Below are 14,839 nucleotides of genomic sequence, written 5' to 3'. Positions count from 1 at the left end.
CTCTGCGGAGAAGACCACGTGACGGGAGACGCAGCGAGCGGCGCGGCGGCCCCTGGTGGACGCCGGCAAGAACGCGGGGCGGCGCCGTCGGAGCGCTCACCCGGCGGCTCGCAGACGCAGCTCGCCGCAGCCCAGGCACCTCCAGTGCCAGCGCGCGCCCGGCCACCCCAGAGCCCCAGGGAAGGCGACGAGCCGGGTCGGAGCCCGCCGATCCCCTGGGGCCGCTCTCGGCTGCCACCCCATCCTGTGTACTGAGCACATACTGGAAAAGACCGGTTTTGTGGGTGTTTGTTGTTTTTTTAGAAAAAAAAAGTTTTTATTCCTGAATAGTTTAGTATATCATGGCGGTGAGGCCCGGCGCCTCCTCGGGAGAGCCCTGCAGCCCAGGGCGGCCGCCGATCGGGCCGAAAGTCTGCCGTGGGTCCCAGCGGCCCGCTCCGCGCCGGGGAGGCGCTGCTCGGGGAGCGGGTCCCGCGGCCGGCCCCGGGACGTCAGTGCGGCGCGCGGGGCCCTGCGAGCCGCCCGTCCTGTCCTGCGGCGGTCAGCCGGAGGGGGCGCTGCGGGCGCCGGGCCGCCGTCACACCTGCTCGAGCTCCAGGTCCGCGTAGAGCAGCGCTCCGCTGAAGATGGTGAGCGGCTCCTCCGAGTGCGCCAGCTGCCCCGTGACCAGATCGATGCAGACCGTGTCCCCCTCCTGCAGCGGCAGGATGAGGCTGAAGACGCCCAGGGCGCCCGGGCTGGGCTGGCTCTCGGCCACGGGCTTGTTCTCCAGGCCCTCGGGCTCGTAGCCGCCCGAGTCGATGCGGGCCACGCCCAGGTTGGAGCGGGACAGCACGGCCTCCACCTTCTCGTGCCGGTGCCCCGTCAGCACCGCGCTCAGCAGGTAGCGCCCGGCCAGTGGCGCTGTGAACACGCCTAGGGACAGGGATGGCAGTCAGGAGGAGGGGAGCCCACGCAGAACCCCTAGACGAGCAGGGGAACCCTTTGCGCTCATTTCACCCCCCCTCCACTAGATTCTAGTGACTAGAAGGTGATCTCCATGGGGGCAGGGGATTGTGTCTAATGTGCTCCACACTGCGGCCGGGCACTTGAAACAGTGCCTGTCAAGAGTCCCCCAAACCACTGCCAGCTAGTCGATCCGAACTCATGAGGGCCCTTGTGGGGCAGAGCAGAACCTTCTGTAGTTTCCAAGGGATGACACCCACCAGCAGACCTTTTGGTCAGCAGCTAAGGGCTTAACCATCGGGGCTACTTCTAGCAGGAGCAGGCCCCCATGATTAGTTGGATGGGTGACTTCTCCCCACCCCCAGAGTGAGTGAACAAATGAAGAAGAAGGGGTCTTCCCTAAATCAATTATTAGAGGTTAGGAGGAGAGCCTGCCGCTTGCAGGGCCTTCCCCCGCACCCCAGTGCACAGTACATGCGCATACCAAGCCCGCCTCCCAGCTGGCTTACCTGTCTCTGCGTCATAGTAGTTCCCGTCGTTCACCAGGACTCTGTCGAAGGGGACGGTGCCTGGTTCAGACCGGGGCAAACTCAGAGCAGCTGAAAAGGCCACCCGGGGCGCAGAGAATGCAGGTGCCCCCTCCACACCTGCGTGGGGACAGAGAGTGTGTAAGGGTGGATGATCTGCGCAGGCCCCTCCCCTCCAGCATGTCTCTCCTCCCAGGCTGCCCGGCCTTCCAGCCCCGCCCAGATAGATCCCAGTCCACCTTCTCTGGGATCCAGGGGAGAAACTTACCCTGTTCACCTGGAGGACCTGTGGAAAGAGGAGAGGGGACAGTGAGAAGGAGAGTGTTCTCTAAGTCACTGAGCAAACGCCTGCTGATCCCTGCGGCCACCGTGCTGAGTGAAGAGACCCAGGCGGCCGTCGAAGCAGGAAGGGGACATCAGGAAACTTTATGGTCCATGAGCCCTGGCCCACCCCTCACCTTTCACACCCTAGAGAACCCAGGTGGGCTCAGCCTCGGCGAGGCCAACATACCCAATCAATGACTGGCCCTGCTGCTTGTCATGTCTTCCCATTATCAGTCAGTCACACATCTGGTGCCACCAAGCCAATTCTGGCACACCGTAGAACTGTCCCCATGGGGTTCTTTACAGAAGCAGACCGCCACGTCATTCTCCCACAGAGCAGCTGGAGGGTCTGAACTGTTACCCTATGGTAACTGCATACCACCAGGGCAGGACCCCCCAATACCTCACCCCTTCCCTCCCTTCTCAGTTAGGCTCAGAGTGGAGTATCAAGGCTGGAGCTACCCTGGAGGGACTCAGCTCACATACCTGGTGGTCCTGCAGGCCCCTCTTGTCCATCCTGGCCTGGAAGTCCTGGAGGTCCAGCAGGGCCTGGCGGGCCCTGTGCCCCAGGAGGCCCTGGGGGCCCAGCCTCGCCTGCGGGCCCTATGGTAGCAAAATGATGTTGAAGGAGAGTCAGAGGGAGAGGTTTCCAGAGATGGTAGTGGGGGGAGGTGGGATGGCTCTATGCCATGGGGAAGTATGAACCAGGTAGAGCTTTGTGAGTTGATGGGGAGTTGGAGTTCCCAAACACTGGGCTGGATACATCGCACACACAGGCCCGTGTGAACAGGCACAGAGAGGCCAGAGAGCTAGATCCCTGGAGCATCTCTGTGGATAAATGGTTACCCCTGTGACAGAGGATTGAGCTACAATGCATTTTGGACAAAGCAAGAAGTAGGCAGGCCCTAGCGGGCTATTGAAAAATAAAGGGAAGAGGGTTCCCCACACGTGCCTCTCTTAGCCCCTCACCTGTGAGGTCCTTCAGGCTGAGCTGGTGCAGCTGGTCCTCCAGATGCAGCAGGGAGCTGTTAAGGTGCCCAAGCCGCCGGCCCAGGCCTGCCTGCCCACCCAGCAGCTTCTCCAGCACAGCGGCGTGCATCTGGCTGGTGCTGTTGGTGTCCCGGAGCCCAGCCCAGAGTCCAGCGACATGTTTGGAAAGGCCCTCTCGCAGGCCCTGCAGCCCAGTAGCCACAGTGTCTAACCGCTCACATACCCCCTCCAGCTGGCCCAACCTCCCCTCGAGGCCAGGGCACTGGCCGGCCTGTGGCTGTCCTCCTTCCAGGCCTCGGAAGCGCTCCTCACTCTCGGCCGCGTGCTCGGTGGCCTCCTGCTGCAGCCTGTTGATCTCAGAGATGATGCGGTCCTTGGTGGCCCCCAGGTCGGCCAGATCAGCGCCCTGGCCCTCCACGGTAGTCTGGAGCTCTTGCAGTGAGTCGTTGAGGGAGCTGAAGGTGAGGATGACCTCAGAGAGCTCTCCTTGGAGAGCCTGGAGGGCTGAACCCGAGCTGCCCCCAAACACACTGAAGCCGTCCAGGGGCCCTCGGCTCGGCCCCCCAACACCAGGGCCAGACCCAGGGCCCCTCGGTGGGAGCAGGGGGCAGGAGCAGCGCTCCACGCCATCCCGAAGGCGGCCCAGCTCCTCTTGGACGACACCACAGGCCCCGCAGTCCTCGGCCCCCCGGGCCTGCAGCAACCCCTCCAGTTGGCCCAGCCGTGCAGCTGTGAGATTCAACTGCAGCGTGACTTCCGCAGCCGCCAGGTCCTGGGCATCAGCGCGTTCCTGGAGGCGGCCCACAGCCTCTTGCAGTCTGTCCAGCACAGCCTGTCGGGCCTCCCCGGCCACTTCCACTTTGTGCAGGCTGGAGTCCACTAGCCGCAGCTGCCCCTCGCTGTCCAGCAACCTGCGATCCAAGGCCCTGAGGATCTCACTGACCTGGGAGTCCTCCCCGGGGGCGCCAGAGCAGAGCTGCCCGCATGCCTGCACAGCCCCTGTCAGTTGCTCTTCCAACAGATCCAGCCGCCCACCTAGCTCTCCGCTCACGTTGGCCAGCAGCCCCTCCAGCTCCCCTAGTCGGCCTCGAGCAGCAGGCAACCAGTGGGTTAGCCCCCCGGGGCTCCCAGGCCAGCTCCCCTCCTGGCCCTCCCAGGGGCCCAGGGTAGAGTTGAACCGGTCCTCCAGGCGAGCGAGGCGAGAGGCTAAGCTGGTGTAGCCTGGGGGGTAACCCCCCTGCCCGGCTGCCCCTCCAAGCTCAGTGCCACGCCGGCCACTCAGCACCTTCACGGAGCCAGCCACAACATCCAGCCTCCGCTCTAGCTCAGCCAGTCTCCTGCCCAGCTCCGGGGGGCAGCATTCCTGAGGGGGCCTGTGGCCCGGGGTCTGCCCAGTCAACTGCCGCTGCCGCTCCTCCACGGAAGCCAGCAGCTTCTCCAGCGCTCGCAGACGGTCCCGGTCTTCCTGCTGCTGCCGGCGGAAGCCGTCCAGCCCCGACAGGCACACCGAGCAGGACTCCTGTAGCCGCTGCTCCAGCTCCCGCAGCAGCTCCTCTCGGTGGCCAGGAGGCGCTGGGGCTGAGTCCAGGGTGCCGCCACCACCCTGATGGTTGTTGAGGTGACCCAGCTCCTGGTCGTGGGTGGAGACGCGGTTATCTAGGAGCTGGAGCTGGTGCTGGATCTCACTGAGGGTCTTGTGCACACCGGGGCGCGCAGCGGCGTCTGCCGGCTGCTGCCTCCCATTAAAGGCCGTCTCCACGGCCTTCTGGACGTCTTCTGCCAGGCGCCCACTCAGTCCTTGCAGGACCCCCCGAAGGCCATGCAGCTCCTTTGTTAGGCTTTGCACCTGCTCCTCCAGCTGCCGCACCTTCTCTGACTCCACAGGACCTGGGATAGAGGGGAGGCTGAGGGGCTGGGCCCCGGAGCTCAGGGCCGCCCTCCACGACCTCCATGCTCCACCAGGATTCTGCCACAACTCCGCTGGGTAATTTGGACAGGACCAGAAGGAGGAAACCCTATGTCCTCCATGTCACCGGGTCAAGTTTGGGAGTGCCCCTAATGCTTGCCCATTTTGTTGACTGGGGCATGGACGGCCCTGAGGTTCTGGGCCATGAGTGACAGGGCCAAGTTTCAAACCCAGGAAACCAAACACCCTGCCACTGAGCCGAGTCACCGTGACTCTCTACAGAAGAGTGGCGATGCCCCTCATGGGTCTCCAAGTCTTTAAATCTCCACAGGGGCAGACAGCCTTACTTTCTTCCTGCAGGCTTACAGCTGCCAACCTTGTGGTTAGCAGCCCAAGGCATAGCCCACTGCCACCAAGGCCCTGGCTTTCCCACTGTGCACTGCACCTCTCAACTTGTTTGAAACCTGTTTCCTCCCCTGCGAAGTGGGAGTGACACTTCTACTCTGCCCTCTCTGGGGGCTGCAAAGAGATGCAGAACAATGGGGTGTGGCAGAGTCACTTTGGGCAGCGCAACAGTGACTGTCAGTGGGCGGCACGCCCGCACATTCGGGGACAAAACAAGTGGCATCAGAGGAAGCCAGCTGGGGCTCTAGCGGTTGGTGAGGGAGTTACCCAGGGTGCCTGTTTCCATAAGTACTTATCTCCCTGGCAGGGAAAGCACACATCCGGAGCGCCTGGAACACACAGGGGAAATCAAGCAGCAGGGACTGATGCATTCTGGGACCAGCAGTCTCCAAAGGCCAGAGGGCCTTGGGACCTGTAGTCGGTTGCAGTGCATGCTAGGACTTGTAGTCTCAACCCTCTATCCCCATGGACCAAGCTTCTCAAAGGAATTCCCCCTTCCTCCCACAGCTGTTCCCTACGAGGAGAGGAGGCACCTTGGCCACAAGTGGGCGTGTGTGAGCACATATTTTCTACACACACACACCCACACACACACACACACACCAGCCTGACCCCACATGTACCACCCAGGATGGTCTCACATTTCTCCCCACGGCTCCCACACTCACCTTCTCCCCCTAACCCACTGAGGTGGCTGCCTGCGCTGGAGCCTGAGAGGTTAGGACGAGCAGGCCTGGGGCGAGGGCGTGGCGTGGTGGATGTGGGGCCCAGAGCTGGGGCCGAACCCTCACGACAGTCGTCGCCCCCGTAGCCCTGGCAGCACCGCCACTCCATGTCCGTCACTGTCTTGTAGGCCACACGGTAGCGCGGCCGGAGGAAGCTGCGGTACCTGGGAGAGGTGTGGAGAGGCCTCTTTTACTCCTCCCTGGCCTCGGTGATCCTGGCCCCTGGCCTCAGAGATGAGCAAGGCCTGTCCCTTAGGCTGGGCCCCCTTAGTGTCCAGCACATGGTCTACCTCAGTTGACAGCTGTCAGCTTAGTGGCCCAGGACCAATCCCCTTCTCTTATTACATACCCTCCAGACTCCTTGCCCCCCACTGGCGCTTAGAGCTCTTCTCTCTGATGACACCAGCCCATAGAAGACCCTTGGGGGCTGTCAGGGTGGTGGTCTAGGCAAGCTTGTCCTTGGCATCCCACCAACCAAACTAATGTCTCAGCATCTCCCCAAAGTGGCTCTGACCACAGCCGCCTGGTCTTGCCCCGGTACCTGCTCGGTATAAATTTCCTGACTTGGCCACCCACCTCCTGGCCCTGGGCCAGCCCCCACCAATTACCCATGGCCCAGCCCATGCCCGGCCGCAGGGGGCTCACATGACGCTGCGGGTACACTGGGACTGGCCCCAGCCACACGGCTGGTAGTCAGGCTTGACATAGGTCTCCACTCCATCCTCAAGGACACAGCTCACTGTCCGCGTCACCACATAGGCACACCAGTTCCTGTGGGCACAATCCCATGTGGGCCCAAAGACCAGAGACACGGGCCCCAGAGGCAGTCCCAGGGGCTGCTGGAGAGACTGGGGGTGGGGTGGGGTGGCAGTTCAAAAGATGAAGGGCCCCGCGGGATCTGCAAGGGCCGGGCTTTGGCCGGGCAGCGCCCCACGCTTTTCTGTGCACCAGGCAGAGATAAAGACTTTTCAAGATGGGAGGGGCACAAGATGGAAAACGATAGTGTCCGAGGCTCTGGGGGCCTCCTGGGCCTCGGAGGTCCTGCTCTCACTGTGTCCATGTGTAGCCCTTTCTCCGTCCCCAGCCTGGCCTGCCCTGCCTGTGTGGGCCAGATGGCCGGTCCCTAGGGATGACCCCCTCGATGCTGATGTCCACCCGTCCCTCAGGGAGGAAGGACATTAAGCCGGCCACGGTCTGGCTTAGGGTTAAGCAGAAAATAAGCCATTGATGACCCTGCCTCCCTTGGGGTTAGCAGTCCACACACATGCTCCATTCATGCTGGTCCTCGACTCTGGCCGCCTCGCTGCTGAGCAGCCCTGGGGTCAGATTTAAGGATGACTAGACAGGACTCAGGAAACCCTTGTCAGGGACAAAACGTCTACTAAAGACGCTGGCAGCGCACACAGGTAGCTGTCAGGAAGGTTGGGTTCACGCCCCTCAGGTTGGCTCCCCCCCCCCCACTCGGGACTCGCACCACAGGGGGATGGGGTGGGGGATGGGCGGTGATCCTTCTTAGGTGATCAGGGAACCCACCGGTACAGGGGACACTGGGAAAGGGAGGAGCCACTAAATGGACACAATTTCCTCTGTTCCCCCGCTCCCCTCTGCTCCCAGCATGAGAGGAGGTAGCCCAAGCCCGTGGTCAAGAAGGTGGCCGGCCGGCAAGTCCACTTCCCACCCAGAGTTCCCACCTGGGTCCCCACTTACCTGTGTCTGCTGGCAGGTCGCAGGGAGCTCTGGGCTTGGGGACCCCCAGGGCTGAGGGCCCCTCCACCCCCCGTGTAGAGGCTGTAGCCTCGAGGAGGGTAGCTGGCTGCCCCCACGAAAGTGGTCAGCAGACAGCAGAGGTAGCAGCTCCAGCGGGTACTGGGGGCCATGGTGTGGACACTGCTCCGAGGAGGTTCTCAGTGGCACATCCCGGCCGGCAGCTGGCGCCTCTGGCCGCCCCAGGGGAGGGGGGAGAGGATGCTGCGGCTCCGCAGGACAGAGCCCGCCAGTCCCCCGTCCCCGGCTTCCTGCCTGCGGCCCCTAAAGCCTCACTTCTCCTCCTCCTCTTCCTCCTCCTCTTCGGCTGCCTGGCCTGACCCCTCTCTTCCTCCTCGGGCTCCTGTCTGTCCCTCCCTCGGCTCCTTCCGCTCCCTTCTTCTCCACTTCTGAGGGGAGTTTGTTCTCAGTGCCCCTGGCCCCCTGCGCTGGGTCCCTGCCCCTCTCAGATGCTGCGTCCTGGGCCTCCGCCCCCTCGCCCCAGCTAGCCTTTCCCGGGTCTCTCGGTCCTTCTCCCCCAATGACTGGATCCTGTGGGTGACAGGGCTTTGCCCCTGTGGCTATTCAGAGGTGCAAGGGGTGGCTGTGGGGCGGGCCCTGGCTGATGGCCTCCCTCCCTCCCCTCCCTTCCCCCCTGTCTGGCTGGCGGTCCAGCCTTCTCCCTCCCCTCCCACCTCTCCAACCATAGTGCGCCACATCTGCTTCTTGTTAACTCAGGGAAAGAGAGGGGGAAAAAAAAAAAGGAAAAACAGAAATGTGGAGTTGCCGCCGGGCTTAGGGCCAGCCTCTCAGATGGGACACATGCAGCCGGGCTGGAGCTGGGGGGGAGGCCTCTGACTGGTCCTGTAGTCCGAACAGGAGCTGGAGCCACAGGCCTCCTGGAGCAAGGGCAGCCCTTGCCCTCGGGGAGAGGGAGCTCAGCGGGGAGCCGAGAAGAGGAGAGCAGTAGAGGATTACAGGGCTCCTGCTGACTCCTTACTGAAACTAGACCAGGGCAGGGACTGGTCCAAGGTAATGCAGCACATCAAGGGAGATCAATGACCTGGGAGAAGGGAGAAGAGCTAGGGGCCCCTAGGCCAGGGAGGAAGAGGAAGGACAGATCTCATGGAGCCAGGCAGGATCTATCTCTGAATGGGAGTGGGTGCAGCCTTCTCCTTAAAGGGCCCAGATGGGCCTCAGTGAAGAAGGTAGAGCCCTAATTGGAGCCAGGTGGGGGTGAATGGGGACCTATCTGTACAGGAAATCACTCCCTTCCTGGAGCCAAGTCTGAGAGCCTCTGCAGCAGGTGAAGCGCTCATTCAATTCACCAGCCCAACCCCCAAGTTCCTCATGGGGTGGCCAAGTCTGTACATGAGGTCCCCCTTCACCATCTCATCCTCAGCACCATGGCCTAGGCCAGAGTCTCCCTGTGTGGCAGGGGGCTTGGGAGCGAGGTGCTGCAGTTCTAAGAAAAAAGGAGAGCGAAGGCACTGGATGCTACAGCTAGCCGTGTGACAGAGTGTAGAGGTGCCCAGGTAGCCAAGAGAAGGAAGACTCGTCTTTGTCTGCGCACTCAAACAGTAGCTTACAGCAGGCTACCCTGAGTTGGAAGGGGGCAGGCCAAATGGCAGCTAAGTGTTCAGCGTTCAAGGGGTCCTCAGAGAAGAGTTGCCCGAACAGAGAGGACCTGTAGAGTGCTGGGGGGAGGGGTGTGGGGGGGAGGAGAGTGAGGAACAAGAGAGGGGGGTGTCAGGTTCAGGGAGTAGGCTGCCAGAGCCTCCTCACCCTCAACATGGGCATAATCCGAGTACCCCTCTTTCCAGACCTTTTTTGGGATTAAATCATCATAACCAACTATGGACAGCAGTAAGAAGAACACTTCTTTGTGTTCACGTGGAGCCTGTCCATGGACCAAGAAGCTGTCTTTCCAGCAGAAGAAGGGTATGTTGTTATTGTTGACAGGTTCCACCCAGTTGGTTCAGACTCATAGTGACCTTATGAAAAACAGAGGGAAACACTGCCCGGTCCTGCGCCAGCCTCAGTTGCTGTGTTTGAGCCTGTTGTTGCAGCCCTTGTATCCATCCATCTCATTGAGGGCCTTGCTCTTTTTCACTGCTACCAAGCAGAACAAGGGTACATTGAGTGGTTTAAAACAGGAAAGAGGGGTGTGTGTGTGTGTGTGTGTGTGTGTGTGTGTGTGTGTGTGTGAGAGAGAGAGAGAGAAGGTTGTGTCCTCTCACCAGACACACTCAATCTGGACACTGAGCAGAAACCCTGAGAAGGTGGACCACGTGGAACACGGCATCTGGATAGAAGGAAGGCTTATCAACACGCCAAGATACACCGACAATACAACCTTGCTAGCTGAAAGTGAGGAGGACTGGAAGCGCTTGCTGGTGAAGATCCAGGCAGGCACCTCAATGTAAAGAGGACAAAACCCTCTCCACGGCGCCAACCACTCGTCACCAACTTCACGATAAGTGGAGAAAAGCCAGAAGCCGTCAAGGATTGACTCTTCCTTGAATCCAGCAGTTCACAAGCCAAGTGCTGTACGCCATGAATTCGGGTTTTAGTTTTCACTTGCATGGAGTTGGACATCGAATAAGGAAGGCCAAAGAAGAATCCATGCATTTGAAGGATGGTGCTGGAGAAGGAATACGGAAAGTACCACAGACTGCCTGAAGAACAAACACATTTGTCTTGGAAGAAATACAGAATACTCCTTAGAACTAAAGATGGCAAGACTCTGTCTCGAGTACCTCGGACCTGTTATCAAGGGAGACCAGTCCCTGGAAAAGGATGCCACTCCCGCTGAAATGGAGGAGCACAACAAAGAGGAAGACCATCGAGGAACCGGATCGACGCGGTGGTTGAAGTAATGGGCTCAAAGATAACGACGTGTAGGCATGGTTCGGGACTGGGCCAGGCTCTGTTCTGTTACACATACGGTTGCTAGCCACAGCAGCGACGACGGCTGGGTCAATATGGGTAAAGCATTCAGAACAGTGCTTGGCACATAGCAAAGACTCGATACATGTCAGCTCTTCTTTGTGTCAGAAAGAAGTGGGAGTCAGAAGTAGAACGCACAAATTGAGGGAGAAGCGCAAGTGCTTGAGTTACCAGTATTTGAGGGAGTCCATTCGTGCACAGAAAGGAGAATTACGAGCCCCCCATAAAATGATTAATAAGAAAGGAGAACTTACCAATAAGAGCATTGAGTAGGATGTGAGCGCACTGGTCCCCGCTGCTGGTCCCGGCTCTCTGCTAATGAGCATTTCTTCTCTAGGCAAATCCCATGACTCCACCGGCTATCAGCGTTCTTATATGAGAAAGAGGCCATGTGTTGTCCTAGGCCCCGTGCACATGCCACAGTGCCCAGTGCTGGAGACTTGCGTTGGCAGGAAAGGATGGGAAGACTAACTGCTTGGTGACCACCTCAGATGAAGCACTCCAGGGTTCGAGCCAGGATGGGGATGTGTGGAAGAGGCGCAGGGCTAGGGGCATGACAGATAATCCTTAGACATCTTAGATAGCCTATCATTAAGATGAGAATAACACATCTCTGGGCAGCACGGAGGAGAGAGGAGATGGGTAGTTCGAAGTCATGAGAATGGTTGCAGTGATCTACCGCCGAGGTCCTATGGACCAGAATGTGACCCTGACAGCTGGGAGGAATGTTGGAGCAAAGACTCAGCCACGCGCTACTCAGGAGTTACTTCTGGTCACAGTGAGCCTATAGGAACGAAATTAACAGTCTCTGTGGCTTTCCAAGACTGTAAACCCTTATGCGAGGTAGGAAACCCGCATCGTTCTCCCACAGAGTGTCTGGTGGTTTCAAACTGCTAACCTTGTCGTGAGCAGCCCAACGTGTAACCCACCATGCCACCAGGGCTTCTAGGCACAAGAAGAGAAATAACAGTGAACAACGTGAAGGCCGGGACCCACAGAAACAGATGTCTGGGGCTGTCTATTACAGGTCTACGGAGCCAGAGGATGCTGATTTCAAAGTTGTCACCGTGCTCCCTGGCCTGCCTCAGTGCTAGGCTCTGGCCATGATCCTGGCATCAATCAGCTCACTTTGCCGTCCAGATGCCCTGGGTGTTGCTGTGCCTTTTCTCTCCCCGCTCTTCTCCTTCCTTGTGCTCTTCAGGTGGCCTCTGGCAACCTGCAGCAACATCCCTGTCATCTTCTCACTGCCCGGTTGTCACCCATTTCTTCTCCTGGCCCCAAAGTTAAACAAATCTGTTGTGCATTTTAAGTGTGTTGAGTGAAAAATGTTGGTCTTGTGATGCAATTACAGTAGGTTAGATTTGTTTTAGTCTTGTCATTAGGAGCCAAGACTTAAGAGCTGAAAAGAATGGTTATTAGATAGCAAATGCATTCATGGCTTCAGGTTCATTGGGAAGAATCCCCCTTGCTGGTCTACGGTGTGGACAATTGGGTGAAGAGGTGGTGGTGGTGGTGGTGGTAGTGGTGGTATTGGAAAGCAGCTAAAAATTTCCCAAGCAATTGGCAAGAGATTCTTGAGACCAAAAAAGGCTAGGTCTCTAGGGTATTGGATCAGGATCTGTATTTATAACTTCTCCAAAATGGGGGATTCCCAAGGGTGTACTGCCAGCGGAACTAGGCATTCCCTCATTCAACCACCATTGACTGGGTAGCCCGCATTCCCAGGGCCAGGATAGTTAGGGGCGATTGTTTTATGCTAATGCCCTCCTGCAGAAGGATGAGTCTTGAAAGGAATTAACAGCGAAGGATCATATGAATTAAGCAGTTGGGCGGGAGGGGGAATCATACTGACTCAGATACAAATTTTAGCTCATGGTGTGGGGGGGGGGTCTCAAGTGAAAATCCTCTCCTCCCAAATGCACATACTCTTCTTTCCCTTCCAACTCTATCCAAGGGCACAATGCCTTAGGAGCAGACCTCCCTGGTCTCAGGGCTGGACTCCTTTTTCCTATATCTTGCTTTTTTCCTTTCACTTCCGATCCTAATCCTGTCCTCTCCTTGAAAACGCTAGTCACTGAGATTCGCTTCCACAGACGACCCTATATCTGCACGCCCACCCCCCGATTTCATCCCCAGCATAAGATTTTGTCTATCTCAGTTCCCAACTCCATTTAGTCCCAACCTCTTTTCATTCTTAAGTGAAGCTAATTCTGTCTCAGAGATAATTTCTAAATGTCAGTTCCTTCAGGCATGAGGGCCAAATCATTCAAGGCTGATAAAGACTAGCTGATCTAGGCTTAGGAAGTCCTGGGAGGTGAAGGGCATTTCTGGGTAGACCTAAAACAGATCCTGATCCCTCGGTCCCTGACCCTAGGATGAACTTTGTGTGGTCAGGTGCTGTTAAGTCGGGTTGGACTCCTAGTGACCCCAGCACAACAGGAGTAAATATCGCTATGTCCTGTGTCATCCTCCCAATTGTTGCTAGGTTGCAATCACTATGTCAATTCATGTGATTAAGAGGATCTTCCTGTCTTTTGCTGAGCCCCTACTTTACCAAGTCTGAAGAGAACGGTCACTTCTGGTAACGTGGCCAAAGTACGTGAGATGACACCTTTGCCATCCCCACTTCTAAGGATAGCCTGTAGAATCCACAGTTTAACATGGACCCGTGAAATAAAGAGGAAGTGGTAACATCTGAATTCTGGTCCTGGTTCAGTTACAGAAACTTGGTTGAGTAAATCACCTTCTGGGTCCCCGTTTCCCTTGGTATAATTTTAAAGGCCTCCTTAAATTATGCTGGTTTCTGATACTGCCCGGCTATCAAAAAGATATAGCGTCTGGGGTCTTAAAAACTTGAAGGCAAACAAACGGCCATCTAGCTCAGAAGCAATAAAGCCCACAGAGAAGAAGCACACAGCCTAAGCGAATACAAGGTGTTGAACAGACCAGGTAGCAGACACCAAGGAACAAAACCATCATTGTGTGACCACCTTCCTCACATAAACACTGAAGATGAATGTGTGCATAAGCAAGTGTGGTGAAGAAGGCTAATGGTGCCCGGCTACTGAGCGATATAGCGTCCGGGGACTTAAAGTCTTGAAAGTAAACAAGCGGCCATCTAGCCCAGAAGCAACAAAGCCCACACGGAAGCAGCACACCAACATGTATGATAGTGAAGGGCAGAGGGGACCAGGTTTCAAACAACAAAGGCAGGAGGGAAAAAATCACATTACTGTGAATGAAGGGGAGTGCGTGATGGGGACCCAATGCCCATCTGTAGACAGCTGGACACCCCTTGCAGAGGGTTAGTGGGGAGGAGATGAGTCACTCAGGGTTCAGTGTAGCAACAATGAAACTCAAAACCTTCCTCTAGTTCTTGAACGCTTCCTCCCCTCCCAATTGTCATGATCCCAATTCTACCTTTCGAACCTGGTTAAACCAGAGGATTCACGGCGGTGCAGTAGGGATCTGGAAACACAGGGAATTTAGGACGGATGAACCCCTCAGGACCAGCGGTGGGAGTGGCAACACTGGGAGGGAAGGGGGTGTAGAAAGGGAGAACCGATCTTGGGGATCTATGTGTAACCTCCTCTCTGGGAGATGGGCAATGGGAAGGTGGGTGAGGGGAGACGCCGGGCAGTGTAAGATAAGATAAATAATTATTTATAAACTATTAAGGGTGCAGGAGGAAGGGGGAAGCGGGGAGGGAGGGGGAGGGAAAAAAAGGAAACCGAGCTGATTCCAGGAACCCAAGTGGAAGGCGAATTTTGAGAAAGACAAAGGCAACGAATGTATAAGGGTGCTTTACTCAATTGATATATGCATGGATTGTAATAAGAGTTGTATGAGCCCCAATAAAGATTTATTAAATTAAAAAAATTAAAGTTTAAAAGAAAAAAAATTATGCTGGTTTTGGAAACCAAGCACTGGAGTGTGGATTTCAGGTCAGCCTTGGGAATCTGAAGCACTTCCAAAACCTTCCCTCATGCCATTTGTGGTCTAGAAATTCTACTTTCCAGGGTCAGCCTAGAGGTTAGAACTTGCTAACAATGGGGAGGTCTAGTTCTAATTCAATAATATGTCTAAGTGCCTGGTTGAACTTGGGTCTGCGTCACATTTTCAGAAGACATGAAACAAAACCATGTGTAATCTTCTAAGACCTAGACCCTTTCTCTCCTGGAGCGAAGCTGGGAATGGCCTGCTCTCTGAAAGAAGGGTAAGGGAGTATATGTCTGTCTGGGGTTTCTCCGTTATGTGTAAGGATGTTAGGCTTGGGATTCTAAATAGGAAACTTCTGGTAAATATTGGGTGGGGGCTGGGGTTGA

General features: G+C 57.1%; 1 protein-coding gene across 1 annotated transcript; it reads right to left on the bottom strand.

Moving 5' to 3' along the window:
- Positions 1 to 276: 276 nt before the first annotated feature.
- Positions 277 to 8,184, bottom strand: EMILIN1 (elastin microfibril interfacer 1). Its single transcript, XM_075535923.1, has 8 exons — positions 7,530 to 8,184; positions 6,468 to 6,593; positions 5,766 to 5,986; positions 2,766 to 4,673; positions 2,283 to 2,399; positions 1,741 to 1,758; positions 1,455 to 1,592; positions 277 to 915 (listed from the first exon to the last, which is right to left on the bottom strand). The coding sequence occupies exons 1-8, from the start codon at positions 7,697 to 7,699 to the stop codon at positions 578 to 580; spliced, it is 3,036 nt and encodes a 1,011-aa protein (XP_075392038.1). The 5' UTR covers positions 7,700 to 8,184; the 3' UTR covers positions 277 to 577.
- Between the last annotated feature and the right edge of the window lie 6,655 nt (positions 8,185 to 14,839).

The sequence above is a fragment of the Tenrec ecaudatus genome, chromosome 17 (genome assembly GCF_050624435.1).
Source record: "Tenrec ecaudatus isolate mTenEca1 chromosome 17, mTenEca1.hap1, whole genome shotgun sequence".
NCBI classification, from domain to species: Eukaryota; Metazoa; Chordata; class Mammalia; order Afrosoricida; family Tenrecidae; genus Tenrec; species Tenrec ecaudatus.
Note: the sequence above shows the minus strand (reverse complement) of the source record. Positions and strands in the feature narration are given on the sequence as shown.

Excerpts from the sequence above, each read along its gene's own strand:
- EMILIN1 (XM_075535923.1), bottom strand. The coding sequence starts at position 7,699 with ATGGCCCCCAGTACCCGCTGGAGCTGCTACCTCTGCTGTCTGCTGACC. Across the intron at positions 6,594-7,529 it reads CGACCTGCCAGCAGACACAG|GAACTGGTGTGCCTATGTGG; the intron begins GTAAGTGGGGAC and ends TTGTGCCCACAG. Across the intron at positions 4,674-5,765 it reads CAGTGGGTTAGGGGGAGAAG|GTCCTGTGGAGTCAGAGAAG; the intron begins GTGAGTGTGGGA and ends CCTCTATCCCAG.